The sequence below is a fragment of the Canis lupus genome, chromosome 6 (genome assembly GCF_011100685.1).
Source record: "Canis lupus familiaris isolate Mischka breed German Shepherd chromosome 6, alternate assembly UU_Cfam_GSD_1.0, whole genome shotgun sequence".
NCBI lineage: Eukaryota > Metazoa > Chordata > Mammalia > Carnivora > Canidae > Canis > Canis lupus.
In genome coordinates, this window is record NC_049227.1 from 47,952,129 (window position 1) to 47,978,406 (window position 26,278).

A 26,278-nucleotide genomic window follows, 5' to 3' on the forward strand; every position below is an offset into this window, starting at 1 on the left:
GGGAAACTGATTTGGGGACTGTTTTTCAATTGAGAAGAAGAAAAAAAATATGTGAAATAGCTCTATTAAAGACTCTTTATATTTTTCTCTGGCAGGGTCCCCAAGGGGAGCCTGGACCTCCAGGTCAGCAAGGGAATCCAGGACCTCAGGTAAGTCTAAGCCGCCGCAGCTCCTTTGAGGTAATGGGGTAAGATGCTATCTTTTCATGAGAAAACTGACAGCCTCAAAATTTTCTGTGTAGGATTAAAAATGTTTGCAATGCAACGGTAGGAAGATAATTTTTTTTTAATTTGAGCAAATTTGCAGAGGCCCCTTTTTTGTCCAAGAATAAAATGAGTCATTCAGTGTTCATGGAATGCCAGGACGAATAGCCACACCTGCAGAAGGGTTCTGAATAGGATCACATTACAGTCACCCTGCCAAAAGAGTAGCCTGTGTAAAATGCCTCATAGTGTTCCAAAACTTTCTGGGAAATGTGGGGAATGTATATAGATTCTCATAACTCATTTCTTGTGAAATAGAAGGTTATTTTTCTGTTTTGAAAATGTATTCTTGTGATGTGATTCCTGACATATGAAATAAATTCTTTTAAAATAGGGTCTTCCTGGTCCACAAGGTCCAATCGGTCCTCCTGGCGAGAAAGTAAGTCACTCTCTTGTTCTGGCAATGTCTGCTCACCAATTCTGGGTTGTCAGCCTTAGGCAGAAGCGAGGTCTGCCTTCTGTTTTTGATAAGATGGCTCAGCACATAAGGAATTAATCTGGAGTAAAACCTTGAGAGTACAGTGTGTAGGGGAAGTCATTCATACTTCGCTGAACTATAAATGATAAGATTTCACATAGTTCCATTTGGATAGCTTCCAAATGTGACATTCTCAGCTATATTAATTTTAGAAATGTACTGTTATGAATGAATGTTTTCTCTTCATTTTGGTTCTCCTTTTCTTTCTCATTATTTAAAAAAATGTCATTAGGTTTGCTTGTAACAAAGGGTTTCTAGCAAGATCTGATTAAGGGAAATTGTGAAGTTATCATTCCCACCATTTTTCATGTATGAATGGCAAAGGATGTTCTTGTTAATAACTCAGTGTCTGTATCAAAACAAGAATAAATCTTTAATTAAAGAGATGTCTTTCTCCCTGATATCTTCGTCCAGATTCCTTAAGTAATAGTTTCTGTCCTCTGTAGTTACAGTACAATATTAGCTGGTTCATTTTCAATATCTCTTCCTGTTATTTTCATTGATTTCTATGAACGTATAATTTAAAAAATAAGCAATTTTATTGGGGTATAATTTTGCATCATAAAATTTCACTCATTTTAAGTGTACTGCTCAATGATTTTTAATAAATTTACAGAGTTGTGCCACAATAAAATTTTTTAGAATATTTATACCACCCCAGAAAAAAATCTTTTGTTGATTTGTACTCCCTGTACCACCCACAGATTTAGACAACCACTAATCTTCTTCTCTCTGTTGATATACCTTTTCTGGACATTAGAATGAAATACATGAATGCATTTAAAATATGAATTTAATCATATAAATGAATATATAATATGTGACCTTTGTATCTGGCTTCTTTCATCTGGCATAAAGTTTTCAGGTTTACTCATGTTGCAGCATACATCAACACTTTTGCTCCTTTTTATTGCATTTCATTAATGAAATATGCCACTTTTTGTTTACTTATTTAGCAGCTGATGGACTTACGTGTTTGCTCTTTTCAGCTGTTATGAAAGTGCTGCTATAAATATTTGCATAGAGGTCTTTGGACATATTTTGAATTTTTTAGGGTAGCACATAGAAGTGGAATTTCTGGTTTTATGATGAATTTAATGCTGAATATTTGAAGAAGCTTCTAACCGGTTTTCCAAAGTAGTTGCACCATTATTTCCTTCCTATCAACAAGGTATGAGGATTCTGGTTTCTCCAGATCTTCATGAATGTTGGCTTTTCTTCTTGATTATGGTCATTCTTCTTAGTGTGAAATGGTATCTCACTGTGGTATTAATTTGCATTCCCAAGTCACTAGTGATGTTGAGTATCTTCTCATGTGCTTATTGGCTATTTCTGTATCTTCTTTGGTAAAATATCTATTCAAATATTTTGGTAATATTCTGATTGAGTTATTTATTTTATTATTAGGTTGTGAGAGTTAACATCAAATTTAAGTAGCCTTTAACGTACTCTTTTGTGTGTATTATCTGTATGGTATGGTATTAGAGATCTATTGGAAAGTGCCCTTTGAAATAAAGATGTACCAAAAGCAATTTCAGATCTTTACTTTAGATCAGAAAAATTACCTTGGGCCTCTTTTGCCATACTTTAGATTAGTTCATTATGACCCTACTATATTCATACTATTATTTGAGCATAAGCCTATTAAATTTTCTACCATGCATTGGATTCCTTTTTTTTTTTAACTTTTTTTTTAAGATTTTATTTATTCATTCATGAGACACATGACACACACACACACACAAAGAGAGAGAGAGAGAGAGAGAGAAAGAGAGAGGCAGAGACACAGGCAGAGGGAGAAGCAGGCTCCACGCAGGGAGCCTGACACAGGACTCAATCCCGGGACTCAAGGATCAGGCCCCGGGCTGAAGGCAGCGCTAAACCGCTGAGCCACTGGGGCTGCCCATGCATTGGATTCCTAAGAGGAATTTTCTTAGGTAAACTAGTATATCTGAATTCCCTTTGTAAAGTCAAAGGTAAAATATGGGAACTGGTTCATTGTATTTGTGGTAAGAAGAGAGCACAATCTGTTTTTTCTCTAATCTGAACATATATAGTTTGTGGGTTCAAAGACAGTCTGCTTTTATCAAAAGAAGAAAGGAACTCAAGAACATGAGAGAAGCATGTTCTATTTATATTGCATCTATGATGTATTTTTTATTTTACATCTATATTACTTTTCTTTATGATGTATCATCATACATTTCTGTATGATGTATATGTGCTTTTATTTTACTTGTGATAAAATATTTTATAAAGTTTGTTAGTTAACTAAATTGGATAAAACAGCTATATTCTTTATCCTGACATTTTGATAACTTAAATATACTGAGCTTCCTGTTATTTGATTTATAATGTCGGACTTGACATCACTCATATATTAATTGCTTTAGAGAAAACAAATAGTATTATATAACTCTTTGAGTTAAGAATGAAATAACAAGACACAAAATAAATATTAAAGGCAAGAACATTGAAGCATAGATATGGACCTAGGTTCATTTATACTGCAACTCTGTCACTTACTAACATTAGTTTGCCCAAACTCTTTAGATAATGATATTTCATGGAATTGTTTGAGACTTAAAATGGACTATATATCAAAAAAAAGGACTATCTATCTACCTATCTATAAATCACTATAATTCATAGAAACACAATACACAATAATTTTCATTATTTTATTAAAATCTAAAAATCTATGACATTCATTCATTCAACTTTATTCCCACCCCTCCAGAGAAACAGCAAGTAGTTAAGAAAGAAGATAAAATATTATGCTATCATGGAACTTCCATTCTAAACAGATGGACTGATTTTAACTTGTTTTTTCCTCCAAATTTTTATTTAAATTCCAGCTAACTAATAAATAGTGCAGTATTAGTTTCAGGTGTAGAATTTAGTGATTGATCACTTACATACAACACCTGGTGCTCACCATGACATGTGCACTCCTTAATCCCCATCAATGTGTTTAACCCATCCTCCACTCACCTTCCCTACAGTAATTATCAGTTTGTTCTCTATAGTTAAGGGTCTGTTCCTCAGTTAGCCTCTTTGTTTTTCCCCCATATTCATCTGTTTTGTTTCTTAAATTCCACAGATGGGTGAAATCATATGTTATTTGTCTTTCTCTTACTGAATGACTTATTTTGCTTAGCATAATACTCTCTAGCTGCATCCATATCATTGAAAAATGGCAAGATTTCATTCTTTTTTATGGCTTATATTCTAGTGTGTGTGTGTGTGTGTATCTACTTTATCCATTCGTTTACGGACACTTGGGCTCTTTCCATAATTTGCTTATTGTTGATAATACTGCTATAAACATTGGGTTCTTACAGATATGTCTCCTGAGGCAAGGGAAACAAAAGCAAAAATAAACTATTGGGATTTTATCAAAATAAAAATCTTCTGCAACAGCAAAGAAACAATAAACAAAACTAATAGACAACCTACAGAATGGGAGAAGATATTTGCAAATGGCATATTTAATAAAGGGTTAGAATAAAAAGTATATAAAGAACTTAATCAAATACCAAAAAAACCCCCCACAAATAACCAGTTAATAAATGGGCAGAAAACATGGATAGACATTTTTCCAAAGAAGACATACAGATGGCCAACAGACACATGAAAATATGCTCAACATTACTCATCATTAGGGAAATATAAATCAAAACTACAATGAGTACCACCTCACACCAGCCAGGATGATTAATTTAATTTTATAAAAAGTTATTTACAAGATTTTTAATATTCCTAGTCCCTTAAATATAGCAACAACAACAAAAGCCATGTAGTACTGACCATAGGTCATTGTCATATGAATATCACAACTGCTGATAAGAAAATTAATACAATAGTTCTGCATTTGTGCTCTACATACTGTTTTGAAGAAATAAGACCATAGTCTTGAGAGCAGAAGATGATTTATGTGCCAGACACTGCCATTAAAAATACAGTGTTTTACAATGGTTATTATATAATGTTAGATTACTTGACTGAAAATGACTTTGCAGAAGGACAAATTGAAACATTTGGAACCTTTAAATGAGATGCAGCTATTGTTCGATTTAAAGGTTATTTTGATTTTTTTGTTGTTGTTGTTCTGTTGTGATTTAAGTTACATCTCTTGTAAATTCTAGATTATCAGTATATATGTGTGTGTGTATATATATATTATATATATAATATATATATAATATATATATATATACTACACTTTTCTTAAATACTCTCTGAGAATGGAAATGGATATTGTGTCCAATATCTAGCCTCACATATATATCTTTTACCCTTCAATTGTTTTTAAATTATGCCTAATTTCATCACTAGTAAGTAATAATTATTTGGACTCTGGAAGCTTGATAAATTAATTATTCTCAGCAGAATGTCCATCTTCCTATCAAGAAAGAGTTTACAAGAATTTGGTGCTCATTCTTACTTTGTTCCAATTTTACTAATGTCATGTTGAAAGACATTTGAAATCTTCTATGGTTAAAAAGAAATTGGAGTAATGGGTTAAATAAATATTTAGTGTTAATAGTTGCATATTAGATTATGTCTTTGACATCAAAATATTGGATTTGTTTTCCTTTGTGTCCCATGAATAACTGTCACAATATAGCATATTTCTTAACATATTTTAATAATTAGTTGTGTTTCATTGAAGTTACCATATAATTATTTGAATTAGCACTCCTTAATATCTTTGATGGAAATGTGCAGTGTTTACTTCTTCAATGGTATAAATCCATATATTCCTGACCTATACTGTTTTTCTTTTTATTCTCTAAGCTCTAGTTTATTGGTATGCAAAAACTAATTTGTTTAATTTTTTAAAAAGATACATTTAGGACTACTAAGCAGGCCAAAAGTGAGCATGTTTTTGACATATGTCAAATTTGGTTTTCATTTATCTCAGTATAACATTTCCTACATACATTTAAAAGTCAGTTTGTTGCTTATAGATAAAAGCCAATGACTCATTAAGAATTTTATTAATAGTATATTCCTATGTAAAAGTCAGACTTTTCATTATTCTCATGTCTTAAAATAAAATATTCTCTTTCTCTATTTGATTAGGGACCACAAGGAAAACCAGGGCTTGCGGGACTTCCTGGTGCTGATGGGCCTCCTGTAAGTCATAGTTAGTCATCATTGAAATTTTGTATTATCTTCAAAAATAGATTTTACATGTGTTTTAGAAGTGATTTTCTTAAGTCAGTAATAAAAACAAATTGAGCCAGTAATTAAACATTGATACCTCTAAAATACAATTTCATCATGTCATTTCCATATTGCAAAGTCTAAGGATCATGCAGTGGATAAACTCATTCTAGTACTCTGGTATCAGAATCTCAAGATCTTCCTACTTCCTCATGAACTATCAGATCCAGGCAAACAGATCCACTCACTTTTCTCTCAGCATTCTCAAAATGTCTTTATTTCTATACCTTTTCCTGTGGTCTTTTTTTTCTCCATAGAAACCAGTTCTCCATTCTCTCTTACTTTTCAAAGTATGTTCCTGAAGGTCCATGAGTAATTTCTCACCACAAGTAAATTTCCTCAAACATCTTCCATGAAAATTCCTCAACCTTCAGAGATTTTTACCTTTTCTAGAAATATAGCAATGTTTATTATACACCAGTGCATAATAATACATAATGTAATTATGTAATCTCTGCAGTTATTATTTTTAAAAATTTGTTATTTATTCTTCTCAAACTGCATAGATTTTTGAGCTAGAATACAAAATTTTGAGTGGGTGTAATTGTGACAGAGTTATACATTTTTGTTTACTGACTCTCCATAATTTTATTATTAACTTTTAGTATTTATGATCTTGGTATATTTTCAAACATCCCATTCATATAGCTTAGCTGCCTTTTGAAGATGTATGCTTGATTGTTTGATCAATAAGCAAAATAGGAGTCAGACTGAAATAATTAACTTTCTGTAAGAACTATGATTAATACTGGGATTGAATTGTTAATGAAGGATCTGTATTGCTTTGTGTACTTTTCTCAAACTTTCATATACATTATGTAGTTGCTGAAACTTATATCCATTAAATATAAGCTTATTATGTTTCCTTCCAAATGATCCAATTTTCAGTGTTGTTTAAAGCCATAAGCCCTGATTCAAAATGTTCAATATCTTTTGACACAATAGATTTGAAAAAAGGGAACAATTTCATAGTGATATAAACTACCATTAATATTGCATCTTACTATTATTATGTTTTTACTAAATATAGGGCCATCCTGGAAAAGAAGGCCAGTCTGGAGAAAAAGGTGCTCTGGTATGTTACAAAGTATCCATGTAGATGTCCTGTCACTTTATGTCTAAGAGAAAATACCTTACTTTGGTCATCTTTATGATATATATATATCTTCTATGATCACTTAGGGATAAGAATATTAGAAAGTAAATACCAGAAAATACTTTGTATCTGCCTTGAAATATGTCTTTACTTTCTAAAGATTGTTTTGCTATCATTTAAATATAAATCATGATCTAGTAATTATTTTTTGTGTAAGGTATAATAAACAGAGATGTCTTATATAACTTTTAATTTTGTATTAGTAATTTTATAAATTAGATTACATTTATTTTTTAAATAAATGTTTTCATGATCAGAGATAAATCCAAATTCTGCATATGTAGTAAATGTGGAATAAATGATAATAATGAAATTGGTTAAGAATTACTAAATAAACTGTTTATGTCACTCCTATATTATCTTTACTTATCACTCTCTGGTAACTTATAAACAAGAGGAGATTTAATTGTAATGATTTTATATTTATATTGTAAATATTTAATGATTATCAAAATATCTAAAAAAATTATTAAAATGAGAGCTTATTTGTTGTTAATACTATTTTGGATTACAAGAGAAGGGGGTAGGATCATTTTGTTTAGAGTTGCTACTTTTAGCTTCTTAGTAACATAATATTAAAAGACAGAATTATTATAGAAATTTTATGTCATATTTTGAAAATCATTTCCTTTAGGTGAACTAATTAAATGAAACCAGCTATGGAAAATGTATAATTTTGATAATCTTTTTGATGAAGTGAATTCTACAAAAGTTATGCCAATTTTCTGTTACAAATGTTTGTTTATTGTAGACATTGAGGACACCAGATATTTTCAGGTTTAGAAAGTTAGTTATTAATTATAGAATCATTCACATCATATATAATGTTTATATTAGTTTTGCATGAATATATGATACAAAAAATTTGGAGTAGGTAGAGCTAGTTTCATAGTTTGTTCATCACATCCGACTGTAGAACAAGTGAAAAACTCCCTAAGTTTATCAATAATAGAAAAATACCATATTCTTTTAGATTATTTGGTAAAATTATAGTGTGTGAATGAGTAGCGCTTTCCATGTATTATATATTTAAATTGCAATGGGTCTTTTTTAGGGTCCTCCTGGTCCACAGGGTCCTATTGGCTACCCTGGTCCCCGAGGAGTAAAGGTAAATGTTATTCTTTCTCACACCATTTAATTTCAATGCAAAATATTATAATCATTTAATTCTTCTAATTTATTCCATAGGGAGCAGATGGCGTCAGAGGCCTCAAGGGTTCTAAAGGTGAAAAGGTAAAATACAATTTATTTAGGTGATTTTAATTGCCATATATTTGCATTTATTCAACAGATATTTCATTTCCCAATATATTAAGTGATTGCCCTTTTTTTTTTAAGATTTTTATTTATTTATTAGAAAGACACAGACAGAGAGGCAGAGACATAGGCAGGGGAAGAAGGAGGCTCCCCATAGGGAGAGCCTGATGCGGGACTTGAGCCCAAGACCCCAGGATCACCACTGGGCCCAAAGGCAGATACTCAACCATTGAGCCACCCAGAGGCCCCTTAAGTGATTACTTGATACATTACAATGCAAGCTTGATTTTGTACTGTGTATCCTGGAAACTTTTTTGAAAAAAAGATTATACCTCCGAGTGAGGACTGAATTATAGAACAGAAGCAAAGGTATATAATAAACAGAATCCTATATCCCTTTTTTCTTACATGTGTTTACCTTTTATAAATCATAGAGTTCCTTTATGAATAAATTAGCTACAGGTTTTATAAAATATCCAATTGTACACACAACAGAGAGATGTTTATTCCTTTCTTTCTTTACTAAAATCTCCAAAGTGCTTAAGCTAAAATGCAGTGCAAGAGTTAGAAATACCCTAAATCAATTGAGGAAGAGGAAGTCTTTATACATTAGACTGTATGCAAAGCAAAACTATTAATGAGAAGGAAATAAAGATTAAAACTAGGCAGAAAGGGATGAAGAATGCGGGATTTTTTTATAGAGCTTTTGTAGTTTGTCTTTGGACAAAGAAACTGAAATCGAGATTTTTTTAATGTAAATGTTTGTCAGTGTAGAGCCCCCAAATCCTTCAGTAATTATGTTAAAATAAAATGACATTTCTCACAGTCAGTATTGTTAATTCTTACTATAATATTACATTTAAAAAATAAGGATTAAAATAAAATGTAGCTTTGTTGTAATTTATTTTTCTGAAAAAGTAAAGAGTAACATATTGCCGCATTGTCACATTATATAACTATATTCAGTTCTACTGTATGAAAAATGTCATGCATTTGAAATGAACTCAGCTACTTTGATGAGAATCCCAGTTCTTATCCTCAGAGATGAACTTCAGAATGTAATGTCTTACTAAGTTGGTAGCTGAACACAACGATTGATTGGAGAAAGTTGAACTTGTAATTATTTGCAGATAGCTTATGCGAAAAAATATATAATTATATATGTGCACACATATATCTATTATCTCTGGAATTTTTATTATTAAGATATTTAAGTATCAATCCAAATTTTTCTCTGGAATAAGTGTCTTTTTTAGATTCTTAGGATTGACCCTGTTTAAAGGAAAAGTGTTAATTGAGATGGGAAAATTGTGAACTTACCAAAAAAGGTAGTGGCAAAATGACAGAGGTGAATAAAATTACAGCTGATGATTTACATGTGAAGATAAACTCATTGAAAAATATAAATTGCTTATATGTAGAAAAATAATTTGAGATTATTTGTTGTTTTGAATGGTGTGTTGTCTCAGAAGCAACAAGAAGATATAGAGAAAAAGAATTAATATTTAAATTGAGAGTTAAAAGTTATCAGTTCCAATCCTATTCTCATACTAACTACACTGGTAAATTGAGACAGATTGTCTAATTTTGAGTCTGTTAAAATGAGGACATTGTCCTTAAAAACTGCTCATATTTATTTTAACTTTTGTTTTATTTAATACCTGTTATTTATCTAATCTAGTTTAGAGAAATTTTATATAAAAGTTAATGGAAACTTTTTTCTAATGAGTTCTCCCTATTTTCAGACTCTGAAGAATCATTAAATATTTATGAATTTTAATACCTATTATTTATTTTGTTTTTTTTTCTGAGTATGTATTATAATTGACCATTTATCTCAAAAGAGATAAGGAAGTTGAAACTTTTTTCTTTTTCCACATATCAACATTAATTGCTAACTAAAGGTGAAATAGCAAGTGAGTATCCTAACTAGTATTAAAATTCATTAGACCTAAAGGAAACAAAATTCTTTAGACCTACAGGAACATAAACCGATGAACCAAATGGCATAGGTGAATTCTTCTCTTATGCATCTCCTAAAACTCTCTTTCCTCTTTCCTTTTTTGAATATTAATTTAGAAGTAATAGTTTTAGGACTGGGAAGCTTAGTAACTTGATAGTGTCACTTGTAAGGATATACCTAAAAATTTAAGTCATCTTATTTATTTCTAATTTGTTTCTCTAGTTTATTTTCTAATTGTGAATGTATTGAAAGCAAAAATGTGACAGAAATAGGATATCACCCACTATGTTCTCTCCTGAAACAAAAAATACTTCCTGGAAAAATACTAAAAACTATTATTGATTTTTTTACTTAAATTGCAGTGTTCTTTAAACTAAATTTGGCAACTGTGTAATTACCTTTCTCTCTAGGGAGATAGGTAATGAAGACAATAGTCAATAGGAAGTTAAATGGTCATTTTCAGCTTTTAAGCCTCTATTATTGCCCAGTTGCATTCAGTATAGACAGAATGCTACGTACACAGCTTCTTTATAGCAAGAATGTTGAAAACATCATGTTTTTGTCTTAGCAGAAATTTCTAGACCTTTTAGAATTTTTACGTTTGGACAAGATACCAGATTGGATCACTTTTCCAGGTTTAGGTCTCATATATCCAAAATTACCTGATATTTTGTGGACCTTAACATACTTTGCTAAAGACTCACAGACATGTTCACTTAGTAAATATCCGTTTGGTAGATAGATGTTTATTAAATGCCATGGTTATTGAGGATTAAATATGCACTAGGCACTGGAAGCGCAGAGCCTAATTAGGCGTAAGTTTTTTTTTTTTTTTTTAAAGATTTATTTATTTATTTATGATAGTCACAGAGAGAGAGAGAGAGAGAGAGAGAGAGAGAGAGAGAGGCAGAGACACAGGCAGAGGGAGAAGCAGGCTCCATGCACCCGGAGCCCGATGTGGGATTAGATCCTGGGTCTCCAGGATCGCGCCCTGGGCCAAAGGCAGGCGCCAAACCGCTGCGCCACCCAGGGATCCCCTGTTTTTTTTACCATTTAGTAAAAGAAAAAACTATGATCTACCGAGTGCAGGATGGCATGTTCTTACAATAATAAATGCTTAGTGGGAGTACATAGGACAGAGGGCTTAATTTTAAGGAGGGGGAGCGGGGAGTGGTAAGATTGAGGTCATGAGGAACTTCATAGTGGAATTATGAACTGAGTCTTGAAAGAAGATTAAAGGTAGACAGAGAGAGACACAGAAGGTAAAAGATTTGCAGGTGTGTGTATGACAATGACAACCAGTGCAAGAATTACAAATGGTTGGGTGGCTCAGGTCTTGATCTCAGGGTCCTGGGATTGAGCCCCACGAGGGGCTCTCTGCTCAGTGAGGAGTTGGCCCCTCTCCTCTGCTCAAGCTCTCTCTTTCTCTCTCTGAAATAAATAAATAAAATCTTTAAAAAAAAAAAGAATTACAAATGGAAATATAGGTAATTCAATTTTTCTAGTACTCAACTCAGGGTGTTGGGTGGGGGCTGATGGGAGACTCCAGACTAAAAATAAGACTGCCAAAGTGAACAAACAAGGACTAGATCATGGTCTGATGGGGAGGGGAGTTGGCACCTTATATTCATTATTAGCAATCTGGAACCACTGAGGTGTTTTAAGGTAAAAATTGATGTGATCAATTTTTTTTTATAGAGGTCATTTGGCAGCAGGATGTGGAAGTATATGTGCCAATCTTCCTAGCTCTGTTCACAAACTCAACCTGACATGTCCTTTTCTCAAACTTTGCAACTCACATCCATTCTCTCCTTTTTTTTTTCTTTTTAAAGATTTTATGTATTCATTCATTAGAGACATACACAGAGAGAGAGAGAGAGAGAGGCAGAGACACAGGCAGAGGGAGAAGCAGGCCCCACACAGGGAGCCCAATGCGAGACTCGATCCTAGGACTCCAGGATCATGCCCAGGGCGGAAGGCAGGCGCTGAACTGCTGAGCCACCTGGGGATCCCCATTCTCTAACTCTTAATTAAGATACCAACTCCCCCGTCAAACCCTCTTCAATTAACTTCTAGCTTTACTACCACCACCACCAGAACCACTGCCACCATCATAGTCATCATCATCATCATCATCATCATCATCACGTCTTTCTTAATCTGAACACCTATTCTTCCCATTAGTACCAAAATTAATGCAAATATACTACCTTCATTTTTTACTGTTAAAAATCTCAAAATATTCCATAGTACTCTGAACAAAGAAATGCTTAATTAACGTTATTGAAAAATTAAATGGTTATTCCTTAGGAATTTAAATTTTTTATTCAAATTAAGAGACATTAAGTTTGTTCTTGAAGCTTACTTTTAAAAGTCTAGATTTCACTAAGAATGGTATGAAACATTTCCGTAGTCAAAATTTCTGCTCTCTTTATTAAAGGAGGCCCAGTTTTCAGTATTACTGGTCTGTTGAGATAATGAACATTTTCCATGCATGTGTAAAGGATAATATTGGTTTGCTCATTCTTCATCTGAAAAGAAATTGTAATGTGGAACAGAAGTTGAGTAAGAAGGCATTTATCTAAAGCACATGGTACAAAATGCATAATATGATATTCTTTGATATGAATTAGCAAATTAAGGGTAAAGACATTTTATTTGGTAGTCACAGTTCTAGTATTCCAAAGTTAAGAAGATAATTATTTAAATATTTACTCTTTCTTTGTTCAAATGGCATAGGATAGATATATGTGGTTATAAGAGAATGATTCTTTCCCCCATAAGATGGAGAAGATTTAAAGGACACATTTGAGAAAACTTTCCTAGAGTAAATTAGAGCCAATAATAATAGAAAATGAGAAGATAGAGGTGATAAAGGTTAGCATAGGGAGAAGGAAGTTTCACAACAGGATTCTCAGAATGATTTTCCCTAAATTATCAGTGTTCATATTTTTATAGTCACATTTTAGATTCATCCAAACAAATCATTAAACACCTATTTTATTACTTTTGGTTTTCAGGGTGAAGATGGTTTTCCAGGATTCAAAGGTGATATGGGTCTTAAAGGTGATAGGGTAAGTAAGAAGAAAATTCATATCAGAGCATACATTTGTGTGTGTCTGTGCATGTGTGTACGTGTGTGTGTATATTCTTATATTTAAATATAGCAAGAACAGGTTAAATAAAGATGTTTGTATTATCTGACACTTTGCTGACTTTGGTTTTTATAAGAAGATTAAACATGTTACTTTTTGTGGATAAGATAGTATTCCAGATATTATATTAAATTTACATGTTTTCTATAGCCTATGTTTGTGTGTGTGCATGTGTGTATAAATTTGAGTAATATTTTTTATAGATATTTTCTAAATTGATCAAATTCCTTAAAAGAAGTAGTTTTATAGTTTTCTTCTAAATTTTGTAGTGAGCTATGCTGCTTGGAAACCATATATTTGCAACTTTCTTGTACTTCCATTATTAGTGACCTTGAATTTTTGAGCGTAAAAGTGGTTCACTTTTTTCTGGTAATGAACGTTTAGAAAATAAACAAAAATATGAATTACCTAAAGTCAACTAAACTAAATGTTTCATTGGGAAGATTTATTTTATATCTAACATAATAATACCTAATATATCTATCTAATTAAAGAAGCATACTGCAGAATATTTTTGTTTCCCTAAAAAGTACATAATGCCTGTTTCCAGAATGTGTGCAGTAACTTACACATTTCAGTCCCTAATATTATAAAGGTGAAACCAAGTCTAAAATGGAGACATTTTTCTTGTGTTCCAAACAGTGATTTCCAAAATTGCTATTGTCAGAGAGGAAAATTACTTTTTCCTGCTAACCTGCTAGATTCTTAGGCTGGAGCCCTGTAAAATTAGATTGACAAAAGAAAGATTAACAAGAGAAAAACAAACAAGTTTTTTTAGCTTGTGCCTCACATTTACACCTGGGAGCACTCCGTGATAATTAACTTAAAGGGGTGGTTAGAATTTGGGCTTATATGGCATTTTAAAAAGGAAAAATAAATTTTTAGAGACATGACAACAAAAAGGATTGAATTTCTATGGCTGCAAATTGTGGGAAGGTAGATATATGGCAAAGTGATTGCAGACAAAGGCTAGTTAATAAAGTTTGTTATCTCTATTCCTCTGCTGTCTGCTTTTGGCTCCAGACTAAGCAAATCTGTATCCTGCATTTTTTTTTTTTTTTTTTTTTGTAACCTGCTTTTAGCAACTTCCTTTGCATTTACTTTTCAAGTGCCTTCAGCTCAAAATAATCCTCACTCCCAAGTGGCATATTTTGGGGTTGATTATTCTGCCACCCTACACTATCTAACCTTGATCCTCATTTTTTTCTTTCTTTATACAACACAGATGTGTTAAAATTACTTTAATATGAAACATGGTAACCTCAGGCTTCTGTAGGTTTTCAAATGTCAGACTATATTCAGTTGTTCATTTCCTAATGGAAAGATTGATGAAGTCAAATGTTTTCCAACCTCTTTGTCCTAAATAAAGCATGAGGTAACAAGTGAGGAGTTGGAGAATATGACTTTTTATAGACCATAATCTGTTATTCAATCTCCAATATACTTTAAATTAAAAGAATGTTGCTACTCTGTGTTTCAGGGAGAAGTTGGTCAAGTAGGTCCAAGAGGAGAAGATGGCCCTGAAGGACCCAAAGGTCGAGCAGGTCCTACTGGAGACCCTGGTCCTTCTGGTCAAGCAGGAGAAAAGGTCAGTGAACAAATTTAAATTCACAGGTGCTCTCGCAGAGGATATTTCATTGTCATTTAAAAATACTTATAGTCATCCATGTCAGAAATCTAGAGGATTCACTACATTTCAAGCATACCCATATACTGTCACGGGTACAACCATGAGATGGGTACATACATCCTCTTTCACTCTCCCTTGTTGCCTATCCCCTCTATTCTCTTTGACCCTGCAGGGTCAGCAGCTCTTCAGGCTTTTGCACATTAGAAGTTAAGAATTTGTATGTGATTAACAAAAGATCAAAGATTCAATGAAAGATGGTCTACTTATTGTTTTGGGAGAAGTGGAGTCATCTTTGCTCCTCAAGTCAAAATGTACACTTTCTATTTTTCCATATAAACATGCATGTTTGCAGAACAAGTGTTTTTAAAAAAATACCATTGTCCAAACCCAACTTCAAGAGATTTTAATGTTAGTCTGGGGCTAACCCAAGCATTGCTATGTTTTAAAACAACCCCCAGGTAATTCTAATACTTTTTGGTTTCAGGGCCATTGTGCTATATGTAGTATGTAAAAAAATATTTTTAACCATTACATTTACATGTACTATTATACAGCATTGAAATCATGCCTTCATAGAGTATTTAGTGATGTGGCAAACAGCTTATAAATGTAACTATGAAGTTAAGAAAGAACTAGAAATATCTGTGACAAGTATTATACTATTATGTACACTAAAGGAAAATATAAATAATAATTATTTCTTGGTAGTATAATTCAGGTGATTTCCTTCCTTTTAATATGTATATTCACTTTCCGAATTTTCTATATTGAACATGCTGTAATTCTATAAAATATGGAATTCCAAGCTACTTAAGAAAATTTTAATTTCCCTTCTTGCCATCCTGTCTCAGAAGAAAAATATATGAGGATTATATAGGCACTGTGACTAGATAAATAAGAAAACATTTCCTTATGTCAGGAATCCTGATGGAGTGGTTCTACAGTTTCACCCTCCCAGTTGCCAATTGGGAAATGATGAATATGTCATCGTGTTCAGGCAGGGGAAAGAAAGAATGGGAGAGAATCAGGGCTTTCTAGGCTGAATGACCCTTCGACTTCAAGTACTCCCTTACCAGTGGTTTTAGACTATTCTGGACCTTCCTCTCATCCTTACTCCACTTTACTCTGTGTAAATGATTCTGCCATTTCTTCAGAGGCATCAAGACTTTACCCCACAGTTCTTCATTTTCAATATTTTATTGGTATTTTCCCTTTACTGAAGTTGCCTATCACCATATTGAAAATGCAAACAAATTTTCTGTCTAGAATTTGAAATGACTCTAAAGTGAATGAAAGTTTATATTATAATACAGTAATTAACATAGAACACAAAGGCTTTGTGATCATAATTAGAGCATTTCATTAACCTTGAAATCAGTGGCATAAAACAGATATGATAACTTAATGCATCTAAAGGGACATCATTATAAGCATGTTTCTCAGGGCTGGTTTGCATATTTTCCATCTGAAGACTGCTTACCTATGCAGCGTTGATCTTGAATCAGACAACTCTTTAGTTCAATCTCTAATAACAAGGTCATGAACTATATTCCTATATTCTTGCCTTGATTCATCTAGTAAAATGTTTATTGTTTATAAAGTTACTGCTCATCCTTTATTGTTGCATGTAGTAATTTGGATTTGTTTTTGTTTCTATTCTTATTTTGTTTAAATGTACATGGGGAATAATGATACTATGTGCTTCCTAATGTTTAAGAGTTTGGTAAATAATATATATGAAGTGTGCTTTATAAAATCTTAAGGAAAATAAGTCTTAGTAAAATTCCACAAACATATTTTATTCAATTCACTCAATTTAATTTAATGTTCTCTCTCCCTGTATTTTTAAATTAATGCTTTTTTGCTCAGGGGGCAATTTTGGTAGTATAACATTTTGAATCTCTTGGTATTGTTACAGAACTTTGGACTTTGCTGTAATTTACCATTTGTTTTAGCACTTTATTATTTTTAAGATTTTATTTATTTATTCATACAAGATGCAGAGAGAGAGAGGCAGAGACACACAGGCAGAGGGAGAAGCAGGCTCCCTGCAGGGAGCCTGATGCGGGACTCACTCAATCCCGGATTCCGGGATCACACTCTGAGCTTAGGCAGATACTCAACCACTGAGCCACCTAGGCGTCCCTATTTTAGCACTTTTAGATTGAGAGGTAATCTCATTGCGCTGGAACAAAATTGTGGCTCATTTAAGTCCCCACTTGCAGGAATTAACACTCCACAAAAGTCACTGTTATTTAGTTATAGTTCTCAACATTTGATACATCTATTAACCCAGATTTATCCAGATGTTTGAATAAAAGAAAAAAACTTTGCTCAAAAATTAGGTCAGAATTTCTTGGATGGTTATTTAAACTATTTAGTGAGAAACAAATAACTCATGATTGCTTGCTTTATGTTTACAATGAGAAATGAAATAATTTTTAAAAAAGATGATTCACTTAGTTGGAATGATAAAATCTAAATGTAGTTCTAACTACATCAACTAACTTTAAATAGTTTTAATGCTGAAAAAGCTTAGGCAGTTTATTAATGCTTCAGAGTTCAGAAAGGGTCTTAGAATTCTCTTTAGCTCAGAGTTCTGTGTCCTCAAAGAAGGCGCTGTTACTTAGACAAAGTTAGCAAACATTATAGAATTAGAAATATGTCCAAAGCAATATTTTTCCTATTTAAATGAGGAAATATATTGTAAATAAAGTGTGGTGAAAACTTGCAACTCTTCCTTTTAAGTATTCAGATATGTGGTCCTAACTTTCAGAAAACTAAACTCATTGTTTAAACTTAATTCAATTTAGAATTTTTATTTATTATTATTATTTTTTTAACTGTAGGGGAAACTTGGTGTTCCAGGATTACCAGGATACCCAGGAAGACAAGGCCCAAAGGTAAAACAGTTAGCTTGATTTTTATAGCTTATCAACATTTTGAAGAAATTAATCACACATAATTACATTTCAGTTTGTAACATAGAGATGATAAATCCTTAAAATATAATTTCACAAGGGAAAGGCATGGAGCTCATGGGAGCCCAGTGTGCATGGAGCTCAGAGAGCCTAGGTGATTATGGATTGGAGTATTTTATCAGATGAGGTCGTGAAAGGAAGGCATAGACAGCTACTTCCTTGTCATTGGAATAAGGACTATTCCAGGGTGACATCGTAGTATATCTAGAAGTTATAATGAGGATGATAGGTGATGGAGAATAGCTTTCAATTTCATTTCTGGTACCCTAAGGGTTGGAATTTCTATTTGCTGCTTAAAAAAAAAAAGAATTACAATACATCTTTCATCATCTTTATTTTCCCTCATTTCCACAGTATTTTGTTTCCTAGGGCTACTGTAACAAATCTCCACAGACTTGGTGACTTAAAACAATGGAAATTTATTCTCTTACAGTTCTTGAGATCAAAAGCCTAAAATCAAGGTGTCAGCAGAGCCTCCAGTCCCCTCAAAAGCTCTGAGAGAGAGTCTGTCCTTGCCTCTTCTAGCTTCTGGTAGTCCAGGGAAGTCCTTTAGTTTGTGTCTGCTTAACTGCAATCTCTGCTGCCTTCTCCACATGACCATTTTTTTTTTTCTATATCTTCTCTTCCGTCTCTTATAAAGACACTTGTCTTTGCTCTTAGGAATCACCTGGGTAATCCAGGATGTTTCATTTCAAGACTCTTCACTTAATTTGCACCTACAAAGACCTCTTTTTCCAAATAAGGCAACATTTCATGTTACAGAGACTTGACTATTGGATATATTGATTTGGGGCCACTATTCAATCCACTATAGAACTTGAATTCCATTTTTAACTATTTAAAATATATATTTTAAAATGGATGATTTTTAAAATATATTTTTACTTTGGTGTACTACTTTTCCTCAAGCTAATCATAAAACTTTGTCAAGGCTGCACTTCATGTGTTGCCTAGTTAAGTAAAGTGGTTTACAAAATTAATATATGCATTTTGTTATTACTATTAAAATGGGTATATGTCTATAAGACTACCTAGATTATCTATCTATCTATCTATCTATCTATCTATCATCTATCTATCTCTGTTTGATCCATTTAGGCTTGTCAAGTATCAGACACAAGGAAAAATCCTGTTTATATAATAATTCCCAAACATACATTTGTTAATAAGTTTTACTTATTGGGAAAGCCAAAGTCTTTCCCAAATCATTGGGAGGCCAAAATCTTTCCTTTTGACACATGTGAACTACATGCACTTGTGTTTGCTCATTGTCATGTGATGACATTAGGCATACCACATGGTTTTGCCTTATAATTTTCCATTGAGTCTCTAGAAAATACACATTTCCTTGTATAATAGGAGGTAAACATAATGCTGTAAGCCCCTTCTAGAATGAGATCCATTTCATTTGTGATTTAAGAATAATATGAGCATCTTTTAAAGGTTTCTAGCTACATTTAGAACACTGATTAATAAGTTTTACCTTTTAAATATTGTCCCTAATATACTGCCCTATCTCCTAGCTAAGTTCCTTTCAAATATCAAGCATTTTCAAAAGTATTATGAGTAAAAGAGGACATTCACTGTATAACCCACAACTTTAAGGTATCTTTAGATCACTTGCAGAGTTCTTGATCTAATTACAAAGTTGAATTGCAATTGTGGTGTTTTGATTTAAAAACATAAAACTGTCATATTACTTGAATGAACACAATATTCTTTTATTTGACATTCTTATTTTCTTCTGTTTTTTCCTGAGACAATACTCTGTTCAATATTCTTTGAGTTATTTTTGTTAACAAAACACACCAGAATGACTAGAGAGAAATGTTTTTTAACCTTTAACCAAAATGTCTGAAACTTTGTTTTTTTATTACTTTTCTTCATAATAATTTTTTGTATGATCAAAAATGATTTATGTTTCTTGATTCTAAAATGAAAAAAAAAAGGCTCATTAAAGATCAAAAATAGCTTCACTTTTTTTTCCTATGTGGGAGCCAATGAATTTTGAATAGATTTAAATCTATACTTAAAGTGAAATTTGGCTGCTAATCTCTTCTAAGATGTTTAAGGACTATAATTAGACAATATAATTTATTTATTATCTTTCTAGCAATATAAATCACAATGGTTATTTGCAAGTCACACCACTATAAGTACTATACAATGATAGCTACTTCAAAAAGTAAAATGCATTTTAATGTAGAATTCTTTATATTTAAAACAGCATTCAAATAAATTTGAAAGTTTCACCATTAGTGAGCCAATCTCACCATTAACCTTTGACTTTTGGGCATTTCGTTTACTGTTTGTTCTTTCCATTTAAAGCATTATAATGCCTTTTCATGGTAATTCTATATATTGGTGATAACCCCGTATGTGAGAGAAGAGGAAGATTATGTCCATATATTATAAATGGTTTAGTTGGTGGATTGGGCATTTTTGTTATTTTTCCATAAGTTTCTTAGAGCAGAAACTATTGAAGAAAATGAATTTATGAGAAATAAAATTGATGCATAGAGCAATTTGTTTGAATGGAGTCTCTATAAATATGATTAGTTGTCTATTCTTCTCAAGACAGAAAAGAATATTTGTTCTCAAATAAAATCTGATAGAGTAGATTATTTCCATATTGGATTATACTCACTTGTCAAATTCCTAGAGTAGTCACATAGTAATGCTCTACCAGATTTAACAATCTGATTCTCTGGAGAGAAAGAGCAATGGCTTTGAAAGCCCTTCAAAAATGTAATTTGCAGACATTATTCCCCCATTATGTGAATATTGCATGACCTAACCATTGTCCTCAGGTGAATCCCATAGTAATCTCTATAGATACGAACTAAACTATATTGGGAAATGAGTCATAAGAAAAAGATTAGCAGTGCATACTATGGGTTATTGTTTTGACTATCATAAGGCTTCACATATGATTTTCCTGACTTGTGGAGGAAATATAAATTGATATCTGTTGAATATAGCACCTGGAGAAATTGTTAAAAATGCAGATTCCTGGATCCTACTGCCAGAGATATAAATCCTAATAAGACGGAATCACTCTGGATTATTCTGATACAGAGGGGCCACATATCACTTAGAAAAATATTACTTTAGGGATAATCCAATCCAAGTGAATGGGTAAAAAAATGCAAGGAATGTATGAAGTTAAAGAAGGCTTTGTTATATCTCCATTAACATAGGGGAAGTGTATCAAATCTGAATGTCTACTACTCTGCTAGATATTTTACACATTATTGGATTTAATTTATATAGTGGTCTGAATAGGAAAAGTGAGTATTTGGAAGCCCTCCCACACTTTCCAGAGTCTCATAGTTAGCAAGTTGAGGAGAAAGGAACTGAACCTTAATCTCTTCTATTCATGACACGATGATGAGGCAAACCAATGACAGTGATGTTCGAAGGAATCTCTGAGCAGCTGAAAATCTGGACGTATTCAAAAAGTGAAGTGGGGAAATTATTTTCCATCTGCAAAGTGTGGCGGTTTGTAGATGAAATGACATGATGCTTTTACTGTTCTTGTTGCATCTCTAAATAACCAATATTCATTGTAATCTATTATTATCATTTGTATACCCTGGCTTCTTTTATTCTAACCTCCCACACATTCAAAATGCCTATAAAATTTGGGTGAGTGCCCTCATTTTGCAGAAGAAAAGGCTATGCTCAAAGAGGATAAGTTATGTACCCAACTTACTTAGGTGAGTGTATGATAAAACATAAGTCTTGAATTTATGACTTTGGAATTCCAAAAAAAAGGATATGAACGCTAGACTTTCTGACTCCCAGCTAGATCTAACCTCATTCAAGCGTCAAACAGAAAAGGTGGAGGAAGATTTTTAGTCTTTATGATTTTATTTAGTTCTATTTAGTTCTAACAGTATATAAAAATAAACTAAAAAGTGATAAACATACAAATGTAGTAATGTTAATTCTGGAAAACTGTTTTATGAAATTCCTATTTTAATACTTAATTATTTGTGCTCATGGAACATAGGATTTTTCTTTCAGGTTGAGGCAAGTATGTAGAATTGTAAGTCAAAATTATTTTATATAAAATGTCCTTTAGTTGCAATTTTTCTAATATGAGAAATGATGACATTTGCTTAATTATTTTAAAGTTAAAAACTGAAATATGTTTTATCAATTAATGCTTTCAATGCTTCCAGGATTTCAGATGTCACTGTAAGTTCATTTTCAATTACACAAATAGATTGTATGGTATTTTAAAATTATATTTCTGATTTAAATATTACCAGTTTGTGAGACTCAGTGTGTTCCAAAAGGCTTACAGCTCGTGGCTAAAAATGTTAGTTACCGTACTCATTGTTTATTATTTTTATTTTTTTGTAGGGTTCCACTGGATTTCCTGGGTTTCCAGGTGCCAATGGAGAGAAAGGTGCACGGGTATGGTATATAAACATATTGCCTTGGACTATCTACTATGAATGTTCTCGAATGAGTACCTGTCTCTCAGCACCAGACTCACAATTCACTGTGATGCGCTGCATACTGAAACTGTTTGAACTGTCTTTGGCAGGGTGTAGCTGGCAAACCAGGCCCTCGGGGTCAGCGTGGTCCAACGGTGGGTGCCTTAATTTAAAATAATGATTTTTATGTTTTGTTTTGTATTTAATTTTCCAAGATCGTTTTCTTCAAAGCTAAAAACCTATTCTGTGCTTTTGTATGGGCTTGGCACTAGATTAGTTTCATCTTTCTCTCTCACTTGCAGGGTCCTCGAGGTTCAAGAGGTGCGAGAGGTCCAACCGGGAAACCTGGCCCAAAGGTATTATAAGTTGTTTCATTTGAGTTTGCTCTAAGTTCTTCTTGAAGATGACAAATGCTAGGAGAAGGAATCAAAACTGATTTTTCTTTTTCTTTTTTTTTTTTTTCTGTTTTTCTTTCTTTTTGTTGTTGTTGTTGTTGCTAGGGTACTTCGGGCGGTGACGGTCCTCCTGGCCCTCCTGGAGAAAGAGTGAGTATGCTTCAGTAATGAAATATAAAATAAATATGAATGTTTTACAAGTGTTTAAATTTCTGGGAAAAGGTGCGTGTGTCTGCAAATACATGCACACAGTATTTTGCAATATCTAGCCAGAATTTAAAAATTCCTATTTTTTAAAATTTGCTTCTTAAAAAAAAAAAGCGTCATCAGTTATGTGCTACTAATTTTGTTATAGAAATGAGAGAAATATTGTGCATAATTGCCCTATGATGTCACTCTTAAACTCAAGCCAAAATATATATATTTTAATATCCGTGTAACAGCTAGGCCGTCTCCTTCATTCCCCTTGCTTTCCCTATCGATATTCATTTTGTCCATGGAGCTGGAAGCAGTATTATGTTGGTAAAATGCAAGCTCCCAGTAGCCATTAAGTCACAATCGATATACATTCAAATCAAGATAAAACATCTATTCCAGTAAATAGAAAAACTATTTAGTAAATTGATTTTCAACTGATATAAAATAAAGCTAAATATACATGAGTAAGCATGCCCTTTATTTGTTTTCTTTTGGCAAAATACAGCACTTTTGTAGCAAGAGTTTTTGAAAGCTATCTTCTTGAAAGAATTTTAAATATTAATTCTGTACTACTGTTAAAGAAGTTAAACTCACTTCTTAATATTCTATAACAATGTTTAGTATATGCAGTCATAGTAATTTATTTTTGTATATAATTGTTTGACATTTACAGTAGGTGTTTCACCAAAAGAGAAACAGAAACATCTGTGATGTTTATACAAAACACCCCAAAAAACTGAGGATAAGTAATTTTGGGAGGGAAACAAAGTTTCTATTTGTGATAGAAATGTCAGTACATAAGATGTGAGAAAAGAACACTTAATTACAGTTATTAAGGCTTTGATTCATCCTTAATTAAATTAAACTTTTATTGATGAACTAGTCCCAAATTGAGTCCATTCTGTACATTCCGAGTGCACTAATAATATATACATTTGAAAAATTTTATGGTCAAAATTGTCTTAATGCGATGCAGTTTAATTAATATGGCTAATTCATTAAATGGAGTAGAACCATTTCATAAATTATAGCAAAACCAGGAGTTTTGTCTTTAAAGCACAAACTGTTCTCTTTTTCATATTTTGCTTGAGCATTCCAAAATATCATGATTAACCATATGTATTTACAACTTTGGAACATAACACTGTAGCCCTACAGTATGATTACTTTGTAATTATAAAAGTACTTTGACAATAAAAAAAGTATATTTTGGGGACCCCTGGGTGGCTCAGCACTTGAGCGTCTTCCTCTGGCTCAGGGTGTGATCCCGGGGTTCCTGGGTCCAGTCCCACATCAGGCTCCCTGTGAAGAGCCGGCTTCTCGCTCTGCCCGTGTCTCTGCCCCTCTCTCTCTCATAAATAAATAAATAAAATCTTTAAAAAAAACAAAAAAACCTCCACCATATATTTGTTTATAAGTGTACATAGTATTGCATGTACATATTATAAACATGCCTTGATATATTATATATATATATAGGATTATATATTTACTCATTAAGATATTCTGCAACTTAAATATAATTCCTCATACTCATGATTTGCAGATCACAGATATCTGTTATTAAAGACTTAGTTCATAGCTTTTAGTTGGGTCTAAGATTATTAGATTTAACAAAAACAAAACAAAATGAAATAAAAACAAACAAAAGGACTAAGACACCCAATAAAGTTAGAATTTTTACATATACAACAGAATAGTTTGTGATGTAAGCATGTCCCTTGCAATATTTGGGACATATTAAAACTATTCATTATTTATCTAAAATTCAAATTTCACTGACACTGGGTATTATATCTGTCAACCCTGGTTGGGTTCCAGCACCATCATTACACTGAGTATGTATTTTCCACTTCACTTGGAGACTATTTTAATAAATACAGACAGGACATGTCCATGCTCTTTGTGGAATTTTATAAAGACCCACCTTTTCTTTGTGTTCTCTAGAAAAGTGATGTTTTGATGATGCTATCTGTAAAGATACTTAAATTCAAAATCAAATTTTATCTGAAAAGGAGCCAAAATTTGGAAAGCAAAGAAATGATATTTTGAGAAATTAGAAAAATTAAGTTTGCTACATAACCTAAAAAAATACCATTTTAAAAATTTTGTGTTTAAAATAAAACTTTGAAGCACCTGGGACTTTCAGTTGGTTGGGTGTCCAACATTCAGTTTGAGAAGCAGGCTTTTCACAGGGAGCCTGATGTGGGACTGGACCCAGGAACCCCGGGATCATGCCCTGAGCCAGAGGAAGACGCTCAAGTGCTGAGCCACCCAGGTGTCCTTACAAATAAACATATTGTTAAAGAAGTCCTAAAGAAGTCCATTAAAATGGACAAAAATAGGTATTTCCAGGGGTGCCTGGGTAGCTCAGTCAATTAAGCATCTGCCTTTGGCTCAGGTCATGATCCCAGGGTCCTAGAATGGAGCCTATGTAGGGCTCCCTGCTCAGCAAGAAGCCTGTTTCTCCATCTTCTTTCTGCTCATGCTCTGTCTCTCTCTCTCTCTCTCTCTCTCTCTCAAATAAATAAATAAAATATTTAAAAATAAAATATAAATAAAACTTTTATAATTTTTAGGTTATTATGATAGATATTGAAAATGATAGTTTCATTCTATAAGAGTACCAAAATTTGTGAGTCTCAAGAGTTGCCCAGGGGTTTTGGTAACTGTATTATCTATTTATTTAGTGACATATCTTACTTTGATGTTTCTTTTTTGGTTTTAAGATGAGATGCTGGTAATAGCGATAAGTTGTGATGATCTCTGAACTAGTATTGATTTAAAAATGATAATGACATTTCCCTTGAAAAGGCTAAACTGATAAACTGAGGAGAGTAAACTCTATTAAAGACTAATTTCAGTAAACTTTATTTTTTATTTAAGTTTAAATATATCCTATTCTAGTTGAGTTACTTAAGAAATCTTATTTCTTATCTTCCATTTTACATATGTTTATTCTAGAAATGTAATTATTATGTTCTGGGAACATAAAGGATTAACTTTACCAATTATTTTGCTATCAGTATAATGTCTACTTTCTGTATTTTAAAGATATGTAAATATGAGTGTTGCATAATATAGTTAATTAAGCATCAAGTTAAGAACAATATTATAAATGT

General features: G+C 32.5%; 1 protein-coding gene across 3 annotated transcripts in view; it reads left to right on the forward strand.

Moving 5' to 3' along the window:
* COL11A1 (collagen type XI alpha 1 chain) overlaps nucleotides 1-26,278 on the forward strand; it is a 197,026-nt gene that overhangs the window by 88,531 nt on the left and 82,217 nt on the right. For all 3 annotated transcript variants that reach the window (XM_038541182.1, XM_038541181.1, XM_038541183.1), the window contains 13 exons: nucleotides 96-149; nucleotides 598-642; nucleotides 5,830-5,883; nucleotides 7,004-7,048; nucleotides 8,184-8,237; nucleotides 8,318-8,362; nucleotides 13,370-13,423; nucleotides 14,985-15,092; nucleotides 17,984-18,037; nucleotides 22,487-22,540; nucleotides 22,674-22,718; nucleotides 22,866-22,919; nucleotides 23,064-23,108. In XM_038541182.1, coding sequence (XP_038397110.1) covers nucleotides 96-149; nucleotides 598-642; nucleotides 5,830-5,883; nucleotides 7,004-7,048; nucleotides 8,184-8,237; nucleotides 8,318-8,362; nucleotides 13,370-13,423; nucleotides 14,985-15,092; nucleotides 17,984-18,037; nucleotides 22,487-22,540; nucleotides 22,674-22,718; nucleotides 22,866-22,919; nucleotides 23,064-23,108 — 711 coding nt within the window. The remainder of the gene's footprint in view (nucleotides 1-95; nucleotides 150-597; nucleotides 643-5,829; nucleotides 5,884-7,003; nucleotides 7,049-8,183; nucleotides 8,238-8,317; nucleotides 8,363-13,369; nucleotides 13,424-14,984; nucleotides 15,093-17,983; nucleotides 18,038-22,486; nucleotides 22,541-22,673; nucleotides 22,719-22,865; nucleotides 22,920-23,063; nucleotides 23,109-26,278) is intronic.